Source organism: Anolis sagrei, chromosome 13, assembly GCF_037176765.1.
Source record: "Anolis sagrei isolate rAnoSag1 chromosome 13, rAnoSag1.mat, whole genome shotgun sequence".
Taxonomy (NCBI): Eukaryota; Metazoa; Chordata; class Lepidosauria; order Squamata; family Dactyloidae; genus Anolis; species Anolis sagrei.
In genome coordinates this window covers 5,218,536-5,235,584 of record NC_090033.1, presented here as the reverse complement: position 1 = coordinate 5,235,584, position 17,049 = coordinate 5,218,536, and the positions used below count along the sequence as shown (strand labels likewise).

The 17,049-nt window shown below is 41.6% G+C and overlaps 1 protein-coding gene across 1 annotated transcript in view; it reads left to right on the top strand.

Moving 5' to 3' along the window:
- INTS11 (integrator complex subunit 11) overlaps nt 1-16,698 on the top strand; it is a 28,367-nt gene extending 11,669 nt beyond the window's left edge. The window contains exons 8-18 of the mRNA XM_060758971.2: nt 148-286; nt 2,544-2,608; nt 2,942-3,131; nt 3,277-3,360; nt 3,974-4,063; nt 4,916-5,078; nt 8,010-8,117; nt 10,369-10,430; nt 12,191-12,333; nt 12,583-12,712; nt 16,503-16,698. Of these exons, the coding sequence (XP_060614954.1) occupies nt 148-286; nt 2,544-2,608; nt 2,942-3,131; nt 3,277-3,360; nt 3,974-4,063; nt 4,916-5,078; nt 8,010-8,117; nt 10,369-10,430; nt 12,191-12,333; nt 12,583-12,712; nt 16,503-16,568 (1,240 nt within the window). The 3' untranslated portion in view covers nt 16,569-16,698. The remainder of the gene's footprint in view (nt 1-147; nt 287-2,543; nt 2,609-2,941; nt 3,132-3,276; nt 3,361-3,973; nt 4,064-4,915; nt 5,079-8,009; nt 8,118-10,368; nt 10,431-12,190; nt 12,334-12,582; nt 12,713-16,502) is intronic.
- Nucleotides 16,699-17,049: the final 351 nt, after the last annotated feature.

The window sequence follows — 17,049 nt, the reverse complement described above, 5'->3', positions numbered from 1 at the left end:
TCTCCTCCAATGGTGACACACACACCCCTGGACCTTATTTTAGGTTTTGTCCGTGGCCCACAGGTTGGGAACCACTGCTTTATAGTATGTTCTGTTTGTGTCTTGGTGTAACACAAGGGCTCATCCTGTTCTGTTTATATTTTTCAGAGCTGCCTGGATTGATAAATGCCGCCCCGACCTTCTAATTTCGGAGTCCACTTATGCCACGACGATTCGGGACTCCAAGCGCTGCAGAGAGAGGGACTTCTTAAAGAAAGTCCACGAAACCATAGAACGAGGAGGGAAGGTGAGATATACCTGCTCTTTGCCTAAAATATCCTTGATTCTTTGCATTAAAAAAGTGAGACGGTGGAATAATTTCTATGACTGGAACAACCTGGGGATCACAACCAGACACAGTGAAGACATCTGCCCTTGTGATTCGCAACTCTGCTGCTGAATACGTATGTCCAGTGTGGGAAACATCTCACCACGTTAAAACAGTGGATGTGGCTCTTAATGAGACATGCTGCATTATCACAGGATGTCTACGCCCCACACCACTGGAGAAATTACGTTGTTTAGCCAGTATTGCACCACCTGATATCCGTCGGGAAGTAGCATCCTGTAATGAAAGGATCAAAGCAGTGACATCTTCGGCCCATTCTCTGCTCAGATATCACCCAACATGCCAATGTCTGAAATCAAGAAATAGCTTCCTAAGATCTACAGAGATACTCCCAGGAACACCTCAGCAAGCAAGAGTCCAAAAGTGGCAGCCTAAACCCAGCACCTCAATACATGGCTGACACTGAACAAGAAACTCCCTCCTTGGAGACTTGGAAGGCGCTGAACAGACTATGCCCCCCGCACCATGAGATGCAGAGCCAACCTTAAGAAATGGGCTCCAAAGTGGAGTCCGCGACATGTGAGTGCGAAGAAGAGCAAACCACAAATGCCTTACTACAATGCAACCTGAGCCCCGCCACATGCACAATGGAGGACCTTCTTACAGCGACACCGGAGGCACTCCAAGTGGGCAGCTTCTGGTCAAAGGACATTTATAATATATTTATGATATTATAATGTAATACAATGTAATACTAATATTTTTATAATATATTTATAATATTATAATGCAATACAATATAATACTAATATTTTTGCAATATATTTATAATATTGTAATGTAATACAATATAATACTAATATTTTATAACATATTTATAATATAATGTAATACAATATAATGCTAATATTTTCTATAATATATTTATAATATTGTAATGTAATACAATATAATACTAATATTTTTACAATATATTTATAATAATATAATGTAATACAATATAATACTAATATATTTATAATATATTTATAATATTGTAATACAATATAACACTAATATTTTATAATATATTTATAATATTATAATGTAATACAATATAATACTAATAATAATGTAATATTATAATTATGTATTTTATATTACATGTAATATTAATTATATTATTATACAATGGTGTAGTACAGTATAGTAATATATAATACTGACATTGTATCATGTACATAGTTCTATATACTATTCTAATTTAATTATAATGTAATATAATTACATTATAACTTTTGATTTTTACATTTTACTGTACTCTCTTTATCCTATTTTTCCTACTTTTCTATCTTCTTTTAATATATTCCCCCACTTTCCATGTAATTATATAAACGGTTAATAAAAAATTATTAAAAAAATAATTATAATTTAATACAATATAATACTAGTATTTTTATAATATATAATATTATGTAATACAATATAATACTACTACTAATAATAATAATGCAATATTATAATTATGTATTTTATATTACATGTAATATTATTAATAATATTACAATATAATGGCGTAGAACAATATAGTAATATATAATCCTGATATTGTATCATGTACAATATATATCTATATACTATGCTAATAATTTAATATATTGTATGTATATATATCTTGTAAGTCCTTCAGGGTGAGAAGGGCAGCATATAAATGTCTTAAATAAATACATTTAGCACAATGCCAAATTTTAAACTTTGTTTGTGTTGTATTGTCGAAGGATTTCACGGCTGGAATCACTAGGTTGTTGTGTGTCTTCAGGGCTGTCTGGCCATGTTCCAGAAGCATTCTCTCCTGACGTTTCGCCTGCATCTATAGCAGGCATCCTCAGAGGTTGTGAGGATGCTTTCCATAGATGCAGGTGAAATGTCAGGAGAGAATTCTTCTAGAACATGACCATACAGCCTGAAAAACTTACAGCAAAAAACTGCTTCTGTGACAGGCATCCTCAGAGGTTGTGAGGTCTTCACCACTTCTGAGGACGCTTGCCATAGGAGAGATGCAGGCGAAATGTCAGGAGAGAATGCTTCTGGACATGGCCAGACAGCCTGGAAAACACACAACAACCCTATGTATTAACTGTACCCTCAACTTGCTTCTGACACGGTAAATATAAATAGTTGTTGTGTCACGTGGAAACGGTCCTTCCAAACTCTGCGCTCTCTTCCCCGATTGTAGGTCCTGATCCCAGTGTTTGCCTTGGGACGCGCTCAGGAGCTTTGCATTTTGCTGGAGACTTTCTGGTAAGCGGTTTCTTTTCGAAGCCATTCCAGATCTTGTCGAGGCGAGACCCCTGTCTCTTCCCTTTCTCCATTTCTGAACATTAGGAAGAACTTCCTGACTGTGGGAGCTGTTCAGCAGTGGAACTCTTTGCCCCAAAGTGTGGTTGAGGCTCCTTCTGTGGAGGCTTTTAAACAGAGGCTGGATGGCCATCTGTTGGGGATGCTTTGAAGGTGTTTTCCTTCTTCTTGGCAGAATGGGGTTGGACCGGATGGCCCACCAGGTCTCTTCCAACTCTAGGATGCTATGATTTGTCCCTTTCCTGAGTTGTTTCTCCCTCTTCGTTTCCTCCAAAGGGAGCGCATGAACCTCAAGGCGCCCATCTACTTCTCCATGGGCCTGACGGAGAAGGCCAACCACTACTACAAGCTCTTCATCACCTGGACCAACCAGAAGATCCGCAAGACCTTTGTCCAGAGGAACATGTTTGAGTTCAAGCACATCAAGGCCTTCGACAGGGCGTTTGCTGACAACCCGGGGCCAATGGTACATGTGGTGGCTGTGGTTGGAAGTGTGGAAATGATGGGAAGGCCAGGCTTTGGTGGTTTGGGGGTCGGGTCTCCTAGATTTCAAAACCTAACTTCTTTGAGAAGTCAACTCATTTCATTCTCTTCCTCTTCCTCCTCCTCAGGTTGTGTTTGCTACGCCAGGGATGCTTCATGCAGGGCAGTCCCTCCAGATCTTCAAGAAATGGGCTGGAAATGAGAAGAACATGGTATTATTTTATTTATTTATTTGGAGTGCTTCTACCCCGCCCTTCTCAACACCCTAGGGGGGACTCAGGGCGGCTTACAAAAAGGCACAATTCGATGCCTAGCAATTCACAAAATACAATACAATATACAATAAACAATACACAGATTTACCATATAATGTCAACAATTATAACTAATTAAAACAATCAAACAGTATACTAGCAGCAATAAAATCATTCTGTGGTCAGTGTTCGCCAATTCATAGTCCGTAATCCATCTAGCATCGTCATTATCCTTTCCTACTCTGGTCGTCATTGGTTGTCTTTGTCCATCTGCCAGCTTACCCGAAGGCCTGTTCCCACATCCAGGTTTTTAGCTTCCTTCTGAAAGCAAGGAGGGATGTTGATGCCACCTCCCTCCTGTCCTTTAGAAGACAACTAAGGACCTGGCTCTTTAGTTATTTACGTCACTTTTATCCTGCCCTTTTCAGCAGTTCTCAACCTGGGGGTCTCGACTTGAGTACATATGGTAGGGCCACAGCCTTCCCATCCCATCCACGGTAGTGCTTATGTCTGAATGGACAGGTGCATTTGAAAGAAGTCTTTTAGAATCTTTTCTCTGTCTTGTTCCCAGGTGATCATGCCGGGATATTGCGTGCAAGGAACGGTGGGCCATAAAATCCTAGGTGGGCAGCGGAAGCTGGAAATGGAAGGAAGACAAATTGTGAGTGGAAGGATTGGGAGAAGAACTTTGGCTCTGTGTGCCAAGTGTGGTCCAATTCCATCTTTGGTGGAGTTCTCACTGATTGCAGGGGAACTATAAATCCCAGTACCTACAGCTCCAAAATGTCCAGGCCAATTCCCCTCAAAACGATGGTTGGAAGGATGGATGGTTGGATGGTTGGATGGATGGATGGAAGGAAGGAAGGAAGGAAGGAAGGAAGGAGGGATGGATGGATGGATGGATGGAAGGAGGGAAGGAAGGATGGATGGATTGAAGGTTGGAAGGATGGATGGATGGTTGGATGGAAGGAAGGAAGAATGGATGGATGGATGGAAGGAAGGAAGGATGAATGGAAGGAAGGAAGGAAGGATGGATGGAATTGATAGATGGATGGATAGATGGTTGGAAGGATGGATGGAAGGAAGGATGGATAGATGGTTGGAAGGATGGATGGATGGATGGAAGGATGGATGGAAGGATGGAAGGAAGGAAAGCTGGAAGGAAGGAAAGCTGGAAGGAAGGAAGGAAGGAAGGAAGGAAGGAAGGAAGGAAGGAAGGATATATGGTTGGCAGGATGGATGGTTGGAAGAATTAAAGGATGGATGGATGGAAGGATGGATGGATGGATGGAAGGATAGATAGATGATTGGAAGGTTGGTTGGATGGATGGATGGATGGAAGGATAGATGGTGTATAGATATGTATAGATAGATTTTTGTTCACCTTTCTCCTGATATGCTGATCCTTATGATCTACATTCCAACTGAAGGGGACATCAGGAGGGAGAAAGAAGCTCGTCCTTGCCCCAAGTGACGTGTGCGCCCTGCCTATTTCCGCTCTTGTCACTCCTAGTTAGAGGTGAAGATGCAAGTGGAATATATGTCCTTCAGCGCCCACGCGGACGCCAAAGGCATCATGCAGCTCATCCGCCAAGCAGAGCCGCGCAACGTCCTCCTGGTTCACGGCGAGGCCAAGAAGATGGAGTTCTTGAAGCAGAAGATTGAGCAGGAATTCCGTAAGGATGCCATGCGGGGAGGTGGGGTGGCCCTGGGACTGTAGCCTATTCTAAGGCTCTTGGCGTGGGCCCAGTTCCCACCCCATGCAACACCAAGGTTTTTCACTCTGAGAGAGAGACCCCCACCATCTCTCCCCATCCTCATCCAGTTGGCCACAGCTGGAAACAATATGTTGAACTGATGAACTTTTAATCTGACCCATATACCGTATATACTCGAGCATAAGTATAGTTTTTGGGGCTGAAAAGCCCCCCTCGGTTTATACTCGAGTCAGAGTTATTTATTGTTTTACTCTGTTGTTATTATTATGACATTTATTATTATACTCTATTTATTATTAATAATACATATATATTATTTTACTCTATTATTTTTATTTTACTACATTTATTCTTTTACTCTATTATTATTTTTATTACATTAATTTTACTCTTGTTATTATATTTATTATTTTACTCTATTATTACATTTATTCTTTTACTCTATTTTTTATCAATACATTTATTATTTTACTCAATCATTATTTTTATTACATTTATTCTTTTATTCTATTCTTATTATTTTTATTACATTTATTTTACTGTATTGTTGTTATTATATTTATTATTTTACTCTATTATTATTACATTTATTATTTTACTCTATTTCTATCAATACATTTATTATTGTACTCTAGTATTATTGTTATTATTACATTTATTATTTTACTCTATTATTATTACTACATTTGTTATTTTATTCTATTACTATTTTTATTACATTTATTTTACTTCTATTATTGTTATTATTTATTCTTTTACTCTTTTATTACATTTATTATTTTACTCTATTATTACTACGTTTATTCTTTTATTCTATTATTATTTTTATTACATTTATTTTACTCTATCTTTATCAATACATTCATTATTTTACTCTACTATTATTGTTATTATTACATTTATTATTTTACTCTATTAGTAGTACATTTACATTATTTTATTATATTATTATTGCATTTTTATTATATTATTGTTATTTTTATATTTATTCTTTTAGTTTATTAGTAGTACATATATTCTTTTACTCTATTTCATATTTATTTATTTATCGTGTCATCAGCAACCATTGTATTACAATTCTAACAGAGCAAAACAAACACAGAGATTAAAAAGAAAAAGAAAAAGAAAAAAAAACCACACAGATTTTGTAAATTTGGTATTTGGTTAAATGTCCTTTGACCAGTATCTGGCCACTTGGAGTGCCTCTGGGGTTGCCGCAAGAAGGTCCTCCATCGTGCATGTGGCAGGGCTCAGGGTGCATTGCAGCAGGTGGTCAGTGGTTTGTTCTTCTCCGCACTCGCATGCCGAGGATTCCACCCTGTAGCCCCATTTCTTAAGATTGGCTCTGCATCTCGTGGTGCCAGAGCGCAATCTGTTCAGCGCCTTCCAAGTCGCCCAGTCTTCTGAGTGCCCAGGGGGGAGTCTCTCATCTGGTATCACCCATGAATTGAGGTGCTGGGTTTGGGCCTGCCACTTTTGGACTCTCGCTTGCTGGGGTGTTCCAGCGAGTGTCTCTGTAGTTCTAAGAAAACTATGTCTTGATTTAAGTCGTTGACGTGCTGGCTGATACCCAAACAGGGGATGAGCTGGAGATGTCTCTGCCTTGGTCCTTTCACTATTGGCTGCTACTTCCCGGCGGATGTCAGGTGGTGCAATACCGGCTAAGCAGTGTAATTTCTCCAGTGGTGTGGGTCGCAGACACCCCGTGATAATGCGGCATGTCTCATTAAGAGCCACATCCACTGTTTTAGTGTGGTGAGATGTGTTCCACACTGGGCATGCATACTCAGCAGCAGAGTAGCATAGCGCAAGGGCAGATGTCTTCACTGTGTCTGGTTGTGATCCCCAGGTTGTGCCAGTCAGCTTTCGTATGATGTTGTTTCTAGCGCCCACTTTTTGTTTGATGTTCAGGCAGTGCTTCTTGTAGGTCAGAGCACGGTCCAAGGTGACTCCCAGGTATTTGGGTGCGCTGCAATGCTCCAGTGGGATTCCTTCCCAGGTAATCCTCAGAGCTCGGGATGCTTGTCTGTTCTTAAGGTGAAAGGCGCATGTCTGTGTTTTAGATGGATTAGGGATCAGATGGTTTTCCCTGTAATAGGCAGTAAGAGCACCTAGAGCTTCGGAGAGCTTCTGTTCTACCATCTCAAAGCTCCCTGCTTGAGCAGTAATGGCACGATCGTCAGCATAGATGAAACTCTCTGTCCCTTCTGGCAGTGGCTGGTCATTTGTGTAGATGTTGAACATGGATGGAGCAAGCACGCTCCCCTGAGGCAGGCCGTTCTTCTGTTTCCGCCATCTGCTTCTCTGGCCCTGGAACTCAACAAAAAAGCTCCTGTTTTGTAGCAGGTTTCCTATGAGGCAGGTGAGGTGGTAGTCCTTTGTGATATTATACATTTTTCTCAGGAGGAGGCGGTGGTTCACAGTATCATAGGCTGCTGACAAGTCTATGAAGACAGCTCCTGTGATCTGCTGCCTTTCAAAGCCATCTTCTATGTGCTGGGTCAGGTTCAGCACTTGTGATGTGCAGCTTTTGCCTTTTCTGAAGCCAGCTTGCTGTGGGATCAGACAGGGGTCTATATTTTCCATAATTCTATGCAAAATAAGTCTCTCCAGAACTTTGTAGAGGTGGCACAACAGGGAGATTGGTCTGTAGCTTTTTATTTCATATTATTATTCCATTTATTATTTTACTCGATTATTATTCCATTTACATTATTTTACTCTATTATTATCTTTATTACATTTATTATTTCACTCTTTTTATTATCATGATTACCTTCATTATTTTACTCTTATTGTTATTAAATAGGTTCCTCGGCTTATATTTGGGTCAGATTATACTCGAGTACATACGGTACTTGTATTTCTTTCATGCCTTTTCTCTGCCAGACGTCAACTGCCACATGCCTGCGAACGGAGAGACGGTGACGGTTTTCACCAACCCCAACATTCCTGTTGATGTTTCCCTTGGACTCTTGAAGAGAGAACTCAGTATTGGTAATGTCAAGCAGGATACTTTGAAGTCTGGGAGGGGGTCTACCTAGATACTAGGCTTGGTTGATCCAAAAAAAATTGGTTCAAAACTCGTTTTGGATGTAGGGGGCACTGGTGGTTCGATTCTAAAGTCACTTCTGAATTTTTCCGAAAAAAGTCAGAATTTTCCGAAACTTCCAAAACTTCCCAATTGTTTCGTAAATAAGCGGAAACGGCACTGGCATTGGAGAAACTCCAGGGCCTTTTCCCTCCCTCATTTTTACACCAATCTCGATGAAACTTAATATACTGCTGCGACACATCCTCCTCTGTTAGCATACCAAATTTCAACATGTTCAGACAATCCACTGATTTTTAAGAATTTTTAAAAACAATTTTAGAAATAATCTATTAAAATAAAAATAAAAGAGCGACCTCGTTGAATTTTTAAGGAAATGACAAAAGGTTATAGCGGATCACTGCCCCCAACTTTCAGACACATTCATACAATTGGAAGTCGCTGTTTGTGCAGCTGAGGCCCAGCAAGCTTGGGAAATGCAGCAGCAAATCCCTAAAATACACACTAGAAAAAAGGGAGAGACCCCAATTAAAAATAGCAAAGCTTTAGTAGTGAGCAAAAAAAGAAGTATTGTCGAAGGCTTTCGTGGCCGGTGTTGCAACACAGGGTAGTTTTCACCTTGCTCCTAAACACCACCACACCAAAGCTGTAGATTTTGTAGTTTATTGAGAAAAAGGCAAAGTCAGAACATAGTATAGAAAATGCAATAGTTCCATAGGCAAAACACAGGCTTAAATGCAAAGACACAGTTCCCAAAGGCAAAAACATGAAGCATAATCCTTTAAGCAATGGTCAAACAAGAGTCCATGGTAAAACAGTTGAACACACGACCCAAAATCCCAGAATCAGGAAGCCAAAACCTTGCTGCTTAAAGCCAAGGTTAATCCATAGAAGTTTGCATGGAAAGAGCCACGTTGAACTGACAACGCCTGTGTGTCAGTGAGAAGGCTAAATACCCTTTGCAATCATGAACGCATTGCGATGACCCTTGGGCGACTTGGCCTCTCGCTTACTAGTTAAGCAAGAACTTCTCCGGACCCTTAATTGCAGGCGATCTTGACTGCTCATTAATTAATTATCTTCAAGGCTCTCTAATCCTTTATCTTGGTTTACCAGCTGGGCTGGATCACCGTGGGAAGGAAAAGGAGGCAAAGACATCTCCACCTGGCCGTGTGGGAATTCACTCCCGTTATCAGTCTCAATGACATTCTTTTCCCCTGAGGACTGACTTGCTGTTTCCCCTTCTGCAGCCTCTCCGTCAACCCTGTCTGAGACATGAACAGAAATCTGTAACCCATCATCCTCTTCATCAGGGTACTCTGGCTCACAAGACCCACAGGACTCAGCTTCAGATTCAGAGTCAAACTGAGTCACAACTGCCGGAATCACTGGGTTGTTGTAGGTTTTTTTGAGCTATATGGCCATGTTCTAGAGGCATTTTCTCCTGATGTTTTGCCTGCATCTATGGCAAGCATCCTCAGAAGTAGACCTCACTACGTCTGAGGATGCTTGGCATAGATGCAGGCGAAACGTCAGGAGAAAATGCCTCTAGAAAATGGCTATATAGCCCGAAAAAACCTACAACAACCCCCATAAAAGAAGTTTCCAAAAATGTCTTTATTAATTTCGCCCTCTCCTCCCAAACTAACTTTTCCTTCTTTCTCTCATCTTTGACTCCAAATCCCAAATCTTCCCTTTCCTCTGCCTCCAAACCCTTTCTTCCACCCCACACCCAAGACAACAAGTAGCAGCAACAACAATGGTCCGACCTCCCCTCTCCCTTCCCTGGCTGTGAATGAGCCTTCCAGCCATGTGCTTGGGTTTATACAGCAATGGCTACCAGATGCTGCAAACCCCTCCCCAAAACGTGACTCCTGATTGGCTGGGAGTCAAGCGGCTTAGGCTTCGCCTCCCAGCCGATTTAGTTTCATTATTAGGCTTCATCATAGTTCCGACTCACTTCCGCATCCCTAAAATCAATCACGCAAGGCGAGTCCCTTCGGAAGGCAAAAACATCAGATTTTTCCCCGAATTACGCCACATCTGAGCGAACCTATCCAACCCTAATAAGTACCACAAAGGTTGATGCAAAGGGGTTCGAGGATGACAGTAAAGTTGAGAGATGTGGGTAATGGAGGCCCGGTTCCTTTGGGGGATTCTTGATCGCCTTGTCGGATCTCCTTTCCCTCGTGGCAGGTCCTGTTCCGGATTCCAAGAAGCCAAAGCTCATGCACGGAACCCTGATCATCAAGGATAATGTAAGGGCAATTGAGGGGGGGTTTCTCGTTATTCTCCTCACTATTTATTGTTTATATTGTTCTTTTGGTGAAATGTTATTACGAACCATTGTCCAGGAGTTTGTTTCATCTTCCTCTAAAGCCCAAAGCTTTAGGATATGCAGCTTAAGGTTTAAATCAGGCATGGGCAAACTTTCTAACTTGGGGGCTGCATGGCAGGGTGAGTAGGCCGGGACAAAGAGGGTTCTCCCCAAGGCCCCTCGATGCCCTTTCTTCTCCTTCCTCTTCTCTTTCGGAGGCAGAAAGTGAAGGAAAGACAGGAAACGTTTGGATCCCAAAGGGTGTCAGTGTGAGAGGCCTCAGTATGAGAACGCCTCAGTGTGAGGTAGGCCTCAGTGTGTGAGAAGGTGTGCGTGGATCCCAAAAAGGTTGGCCTTGGTCAGGATGAGATGGTGGACGGGAGAGAAAAGGTGTCTCCGTGAAACCCCGTATTGCCTATTCCTGGTATAGAATCCTAGAGTTGGAAGAGACCCCCAAAGGCCATCCAGCCCAACCCCCTGCCATGCAAGAAGGCACAATCAAAGCCCTCCCAATAGACAGCCTCTGCGGAAAAGCCTCCAGAGAAGGCGACTCCACCACACTTACAGGCAGCCTTGCAGTTTTTCTAATCTTTTCAGTCAAATCTCTTTCCCTGCCGTGTGAACCCTAGAGAGACCCTTGTGCCCCGGTCTCTCTAGAGCAGCAGGAAGTCAGTTTTCCTCCTCCTCGCCCTCAATGGGAGACCCTTTGAAATCTGGAAACATGGTTCTCGGGTTCCCTCTCTACCTTCTCTTTTTCCATCCCTCAGGAGGAAAGGAGGAAGGAAAAAAGCAGGAAGGGAGGAAGAGAAGGATGGAAGAAAGGGTTGAAGGGAATGGAGGAAGGGAGGACAGACAGAAGGAAGGAAAGAAGGAGAAAGAGGGAAGGAAGCAGGAAAGAGAGAAGGAAGCAAAGACCAAAGGGAAGGAAGGAGTAAGAGGGAAGGAAAAAAGAAGGAAGGGAGGAAGAGAAGGATGGAAGAAAGGGTTGAAGGGAATGAAGGGAGGACAGACAGAAGGAAGAGGGAGGGAAGCAGGAAAGAGGGAAGGAAGGAAAGACCAAAGGGAAGGAAGGAGAAAGAGGGAGAGAGGGAAGGAGGGAGGAAAGAGGGAAGGAAAGACAAAAGGAAAGGAAAGGAAGGAAGGAAGGAAGAGGGGGAGGAAAGCTTGAAGGAAGGATGAAAGGAAAAAGAAGGAAGGAGAAAGACGGGGAGGAAAGCCTGAAGGAAGGATGAAAGGAAAAAGAAGGAAGGAGAAAGAGGGGGAGGAAAGTCTGAAGGAAGGAAGGAAGGAAGGAAGGAAGGAAGGATGAAAAGGAAAGGAAGGAAGGAGAAAGAGGGAGAGAGGGAGGAAAGAGACAAGGAAGGAAAGACGAAAGGAAGGAAGGAAGGAAGGAAGGAAGGAGAAAGGGGGGAAGGGAGGAAAGCCTCAAGGAAGGAAGGACGAAAGGGTGGAAGGGAATGAAAAGGGAGGGAAGGAAGGAGGGGAGGGAAGGAAGGAAGAAGGAAAGAGAGAAGGAATTAAGGAAGGAGAAAGGGGGAGACGGAGGAAAGAGGGAAGGAAGTACGAAGGGAAGGAAGGGTGAGATGGTGAGGGAGAGGAGGGCCTGAGAGAAGAGCCCAAGGGGCTGCTTCTTGCCCGCAGGCCTGGGTTTGCTCATACCTGGTTTACACCCAGGCCTCCTCCTTCTTTCTCTCCCACCAGAGCTTCCGCCTGGTCTCCCCGGAGCAAGCGCTCAAGGAGCTCGGCCTGGGAGAGCACCAGCTGAGGTTCACCTGCCGCATCCACTTCCAGGACCCTCGCAAAGAGCATGAGGCGGGCCTTCGCGTTTACAACCACCTCAAGAGGTAGTACTTCGCACCCGGAGGGGAAGAGTCAAGCAGGGGAATCCTGTCCAAAAGTTGGTTGTGGTGTGGCTTTCAGTGCTTCCCAACTTATGGTGACCCTTATCAATGGGTTTTTTGGGGTTTGAGATGACAACAATGTAATGTGGGCCTCTCCTTGATAAAATATCGGTCAGGTAGGTTGAACAAATGCAACATTTAGTGTCCCAGTTGACCTTGCCAGTATGAGTTTCGGCGCATTTATTTTCCCAGTGTCCTGAAGGATTATTCTGTCCAGCACCTCTCCGACACCTCCATCATGGTGGAGTCCATTCTGATCCAAGTTACCGTGCAGTCAGAAGACCCTGCGACCAAACTTCTGCTGGTCTCATGGACGTACCAGGTTTGTCTTCACATTCATTACCTGTCTCTCCTTGTAGCTCGGGCATGGGCAAGCTTTCAAACTTGGGGAGTGCATGCTAGCACTCCCGACTGGGAGGACTGGGAGGAAGGGAAGGATGGAAGGAGAAAGAGGGAGAAAGGGAAGGAAGGATGAAAGGGAAGGAGGAAAGGAAAAGAGAAGGATGGAAAGAAGGAATAGAAGGATAAAGGAAAGAAAGAAGGAACACAAGACAAAAGAAGGAAGGAGAAAGATGGAGAAGGAGAGGAAAGAGAGAAGGAAGGACAAAAGGGTGAGAGGGGAGGATGGAAGGAGAAAGGGGGGAGGGAAGGAGGAAGGAAGAGAAGGAGGAAGGAAAGAAAAGGAAGGAAGGACGAAAGGGTGGAAAGGAATGGAGTGAGGAAGAAAGAGGGAGGAAAGAGAGAAGGAAAGACAAAAAGGAAGGAAGGAAGGAAGTGGAAGAAAGATGGAGAAAGTAAAATTTATTATTTTTCTGTATTGTTATTACATGTATTATTTTACACTATTATTGTTATTATTTTACTCTATTATTATTGGAAGGATATGTAAGCATATTATTTACATTGAAGAAGGTTAGAATAATGGTTTAATCAGAGTTGGACAATCTTATTTTGAATTACAGTTTTATGTAAATATTCAAAAACATTTAACCTACTGATGCCTAAATTAATATAATTTTATTGGTATCTATTTTTATTTTGAAATTTACCAGTAGCTGCTGCATTTCCCACCCTCGGCTTATACTCACGTCAATACATTTTCCCAGTTTTTTTGTGGTAAAATTAGGTGCCTCGGCTTATATTCGGGTCGGCTTATACTCGAGTATACGATACTATTATTATTATTATTATTATTATTATTATTATTATTATTATGGCGACCCTAATGCAAGATTTGTTCAAGGAGGTTTGTATTTGGCTTCCTCTGAAGCTGAGATAGTGTGACTTGTCTGTTAGGGGTGTAGTGTCCAAATTTCGTATCAATTCGTCCAGTGGTTACTGAGTTATGTTAATCCCACAAACGAACATTACATTTTTATTTATATAGATATTTAATATATTATTATAATTTTATTGTTATAATTTTATTATACTGATACATTATAATTATATGTATTATTATGTTATATTAGCTGTACCCACCATGCGTTTCTGTGGTCAACTTTCCCTCTTTCTCGCCTTTCTTTCCCACCTTCCTTTGCTCCCTCGTTCCTTCTTCCCGTTTCTTCTTTCCTTCTCTCCTTCCTTCCTTCTTTGCCTCTTTCCTTCCTTCTCCCCTTTTTCTTTTCCTCCCTCTTTCTCTCCTTTTTTCCTTCCTCCATGTCTCTCCTTCCTTTGCTCCCTCTTTCTTTCCTTCCCTTTTTTATTTCTTTCTCTCCTTCCTCCCTCTTATATCTCTTTTCTTCCTTCCCCCCTTTTTTCCTACTTCTTTCTCTCCTTTCTTCCTTCCTTTGCTCTTTGCTTCCATTCTTCCTTCTCTCTTTCCTTCTTTCTTGCTGTCCCTCTTTCTCGCCTTTCCTTCTTTCTTTTCTTTCTTCCTTCGCTACCTCTTTCCTTCCTTCCTTTGCTCTTTGCTTCCATCCTTCTCTCTTTCCTTCTTTCTTTCTCTCCCTCTTTCTCTCCTTTCTTCCTTCTCTACCTCTTTCCTTTCTTCCTTTGCTCTTTACTTCCATCCTTCCTTCTCTCTTTCCTTCTTTCTTTCTCTCCCTCTTTCTCTCCTTTCTTCCTTCATTACCTCTTTCCTTCCTTCCTTTGCTCTTTACTTCCATCCTTCTCTCTTTCCTTCTTTCTTTCTTTCCCTCTTTCTCTCCTTTCTTCCTTCTCTACCTCTTTCCTTCCTTCTTTTGCTCTTTGCTTCCATCCTTCCTTTTCTCTTTCCTTCTTCCTTTCCCTCCCTCTTTCTTTCTTTCTTTCTTTCTTTCTTTCTCCTTTCTTCCTTCTCTACATCTTTCCTTCCTTCTCTCTTTCCTTCTTCCTTTTCCTCCCTCCCTCCCTTCCTCTTCCTTTCCTTTTTTCTGCATCGTCATTTAGCTTTTTAGGGGTTTTAAGTCCTTTCTGCTATTTTTGGTTTTTTCTTTTTAATGAGTGATGGTCACTTGTTGGTCTGTTAGGGGTAAAGTGTCCAAATTTCGTATCAATTCATCCCGTGGTTTTTGAGTTCTGTTCATCCCATAAATGAACATTACATTTTTATTTATATAGATTATATTATATTATTGTTATATTTATTATTATATTGTATTATTATGTTACAATTGCAATATATTATTATTATTATTATTATTATGCTAAATTATATAATATATTACACTATGTAACACATTTTTTAAATTCCTGTCATTTCCTATCATTGGTTCTATCAGAATAAAAACATGAGAAAAAGTTTATTAAAGTTGCAAAAACCTTTATTTTTGCCAGACTTCTTGCAGCACATTATATTATAATTATTCTATTTAGTATTATATTACAATATTACAGTTGTATTGTATTATTTTCTAAATTTACTAGCTGTACCCACCACGCGTTGCTGTGGCCAACCTTCCCTCACTCTTTCCTTCCTTCCCGTTTTTTCTTTCCTTCTCTACCTCTTTCATTCCTTCCCCGCTTTTATTCCCCTTCTCTTTTCCTCCTTTCTTCCTTTTCTACCTCTTTCTTTCCTTTCTTCCTTCGCTCTTTGCGTCCATCCTTCCTTCTCTTTCCTTCTTTCTTTCCTTCTCACTTTCCTTCTCTACCTCTTTCCTTCCTTTCCCGCTTTTATTCCCCTTTTCTTTTTCTCCATTCTTCCTTCTCTACCTCTTTCTTTCCTTTCTTCCTTGGCTCTTTGCGCCCATCATTCTTTCTCTTTCCTTCTTTCTTTCCTTCTCACTTTCCTTCTCTCTTTCCTTCTCTACCTCTTTCCTTCCTTCCCCGCTTTTATTCCCCTTCTCTTTTTCTCCTTTCTTCCTTCTCTACCTCTTTCTTTCCTTTCTTCCTTGGCTCTTTGCGTCCATCCTTCCTTCTCTTTCCTTCTCTCTTTCCTTCTCACTTTCCTTCTCTCTTTCCTTCTCTACCTCTTTCCTTCCTTCCCCGCTTTTATTCCCCTTCTCTTTTTCTCCTTTCTTCCTTCTCTACCTCTTTCTTTCCTTTCTTCCTTCGCTCTTTGCGTCCATCCTTCCTTCTCTTTCCTTCTTTCTTCCCTTCTCTAACTCTTTCCTTCCTTCCCCGCTTTTATTCCCCTTCTCTTTTTCTCCTTTCTTCCTTCTCTACCTCTTTCTTTCCTTTCTTCCTTCGCTCTTTGCGTCCATCCTTCCTTCTCTTTCCTTCTTTCTTTCCTTCTCTACCTCTTTCCTTCCTTCCCCGCTTTTATTCCCCTTCTCTTTTTCTCCTTTCTTCCTTCTCTACCTCTTTCTTTCCTTTCTTCCTTGGCTCTTTGCGTCCATCCTTCCTTCTCTTTCCTTCTCTCTTTCCTTCTCACTTTCCTTCCCTCTTTCCTTCCTTCCCTTTAAGAAAATGGGTTGAACCCTTGTCTCGCACTCCGACCCAACTTTGGACATTTATTTACTCATCCGGAATCAATGGATTCTCCTCTCCTGCTGTGTATTAATTTGAAGTTTGTGTAATAGGAGAAGAGAGAGCTGTTGGAAACTAGACCGTTGTTCTAGCCCGTAATAATAATAATAATAATAATAATAATAATAATAATAATCTTTATTTATACCCCAATGGAGACTCGCGGCATAAGAAACCCATGAATACTTTAAATATATATATCTGTATATTGATTCCTTGTGTAGGATGAAGAAATGGGTAGCTATGTGACCTCTCTCCTGAAGAAAGCGCTGCCCCAAATCACTGCCTAAGCCCTGGGTATCTTTGGGAGGCCATAGCAGAGACTGCCATAAAAGGACACTGTAAATATTGGTGCTGTTCAAGAGGGTGTGCGTGTGTGTATATGCTTCTCAAAGAAAAATAAAGATGTTTTCTAAATTCTTGGGCACCCTGAATGGCCTTTATGCCAATCTTTCCCTATCCAGGTGAGTTTTAAATGTGCTGGACCACATTCCCCATAAACTCCAACCCAAATGGAGATAACAAGACGAGGGTTAGTGGGATGTGTCGCTAACCCACTCTTGTTTAAACAGCATTACTGGCCTCTGTGACAAGTACGTAGCCTTTATCACACTCCTTTAAAGTGGCTGGTGATGGGTAACTATTATCTTTTCTTTCAGATTAACCCAATCATTAAACTTTTCAAATACTTGACCTTTTTCTTTCAACAATAAACAATAAGAATAACGACTAAAATCATCAATGATCACAAACATATCCCTTGCGCGCACT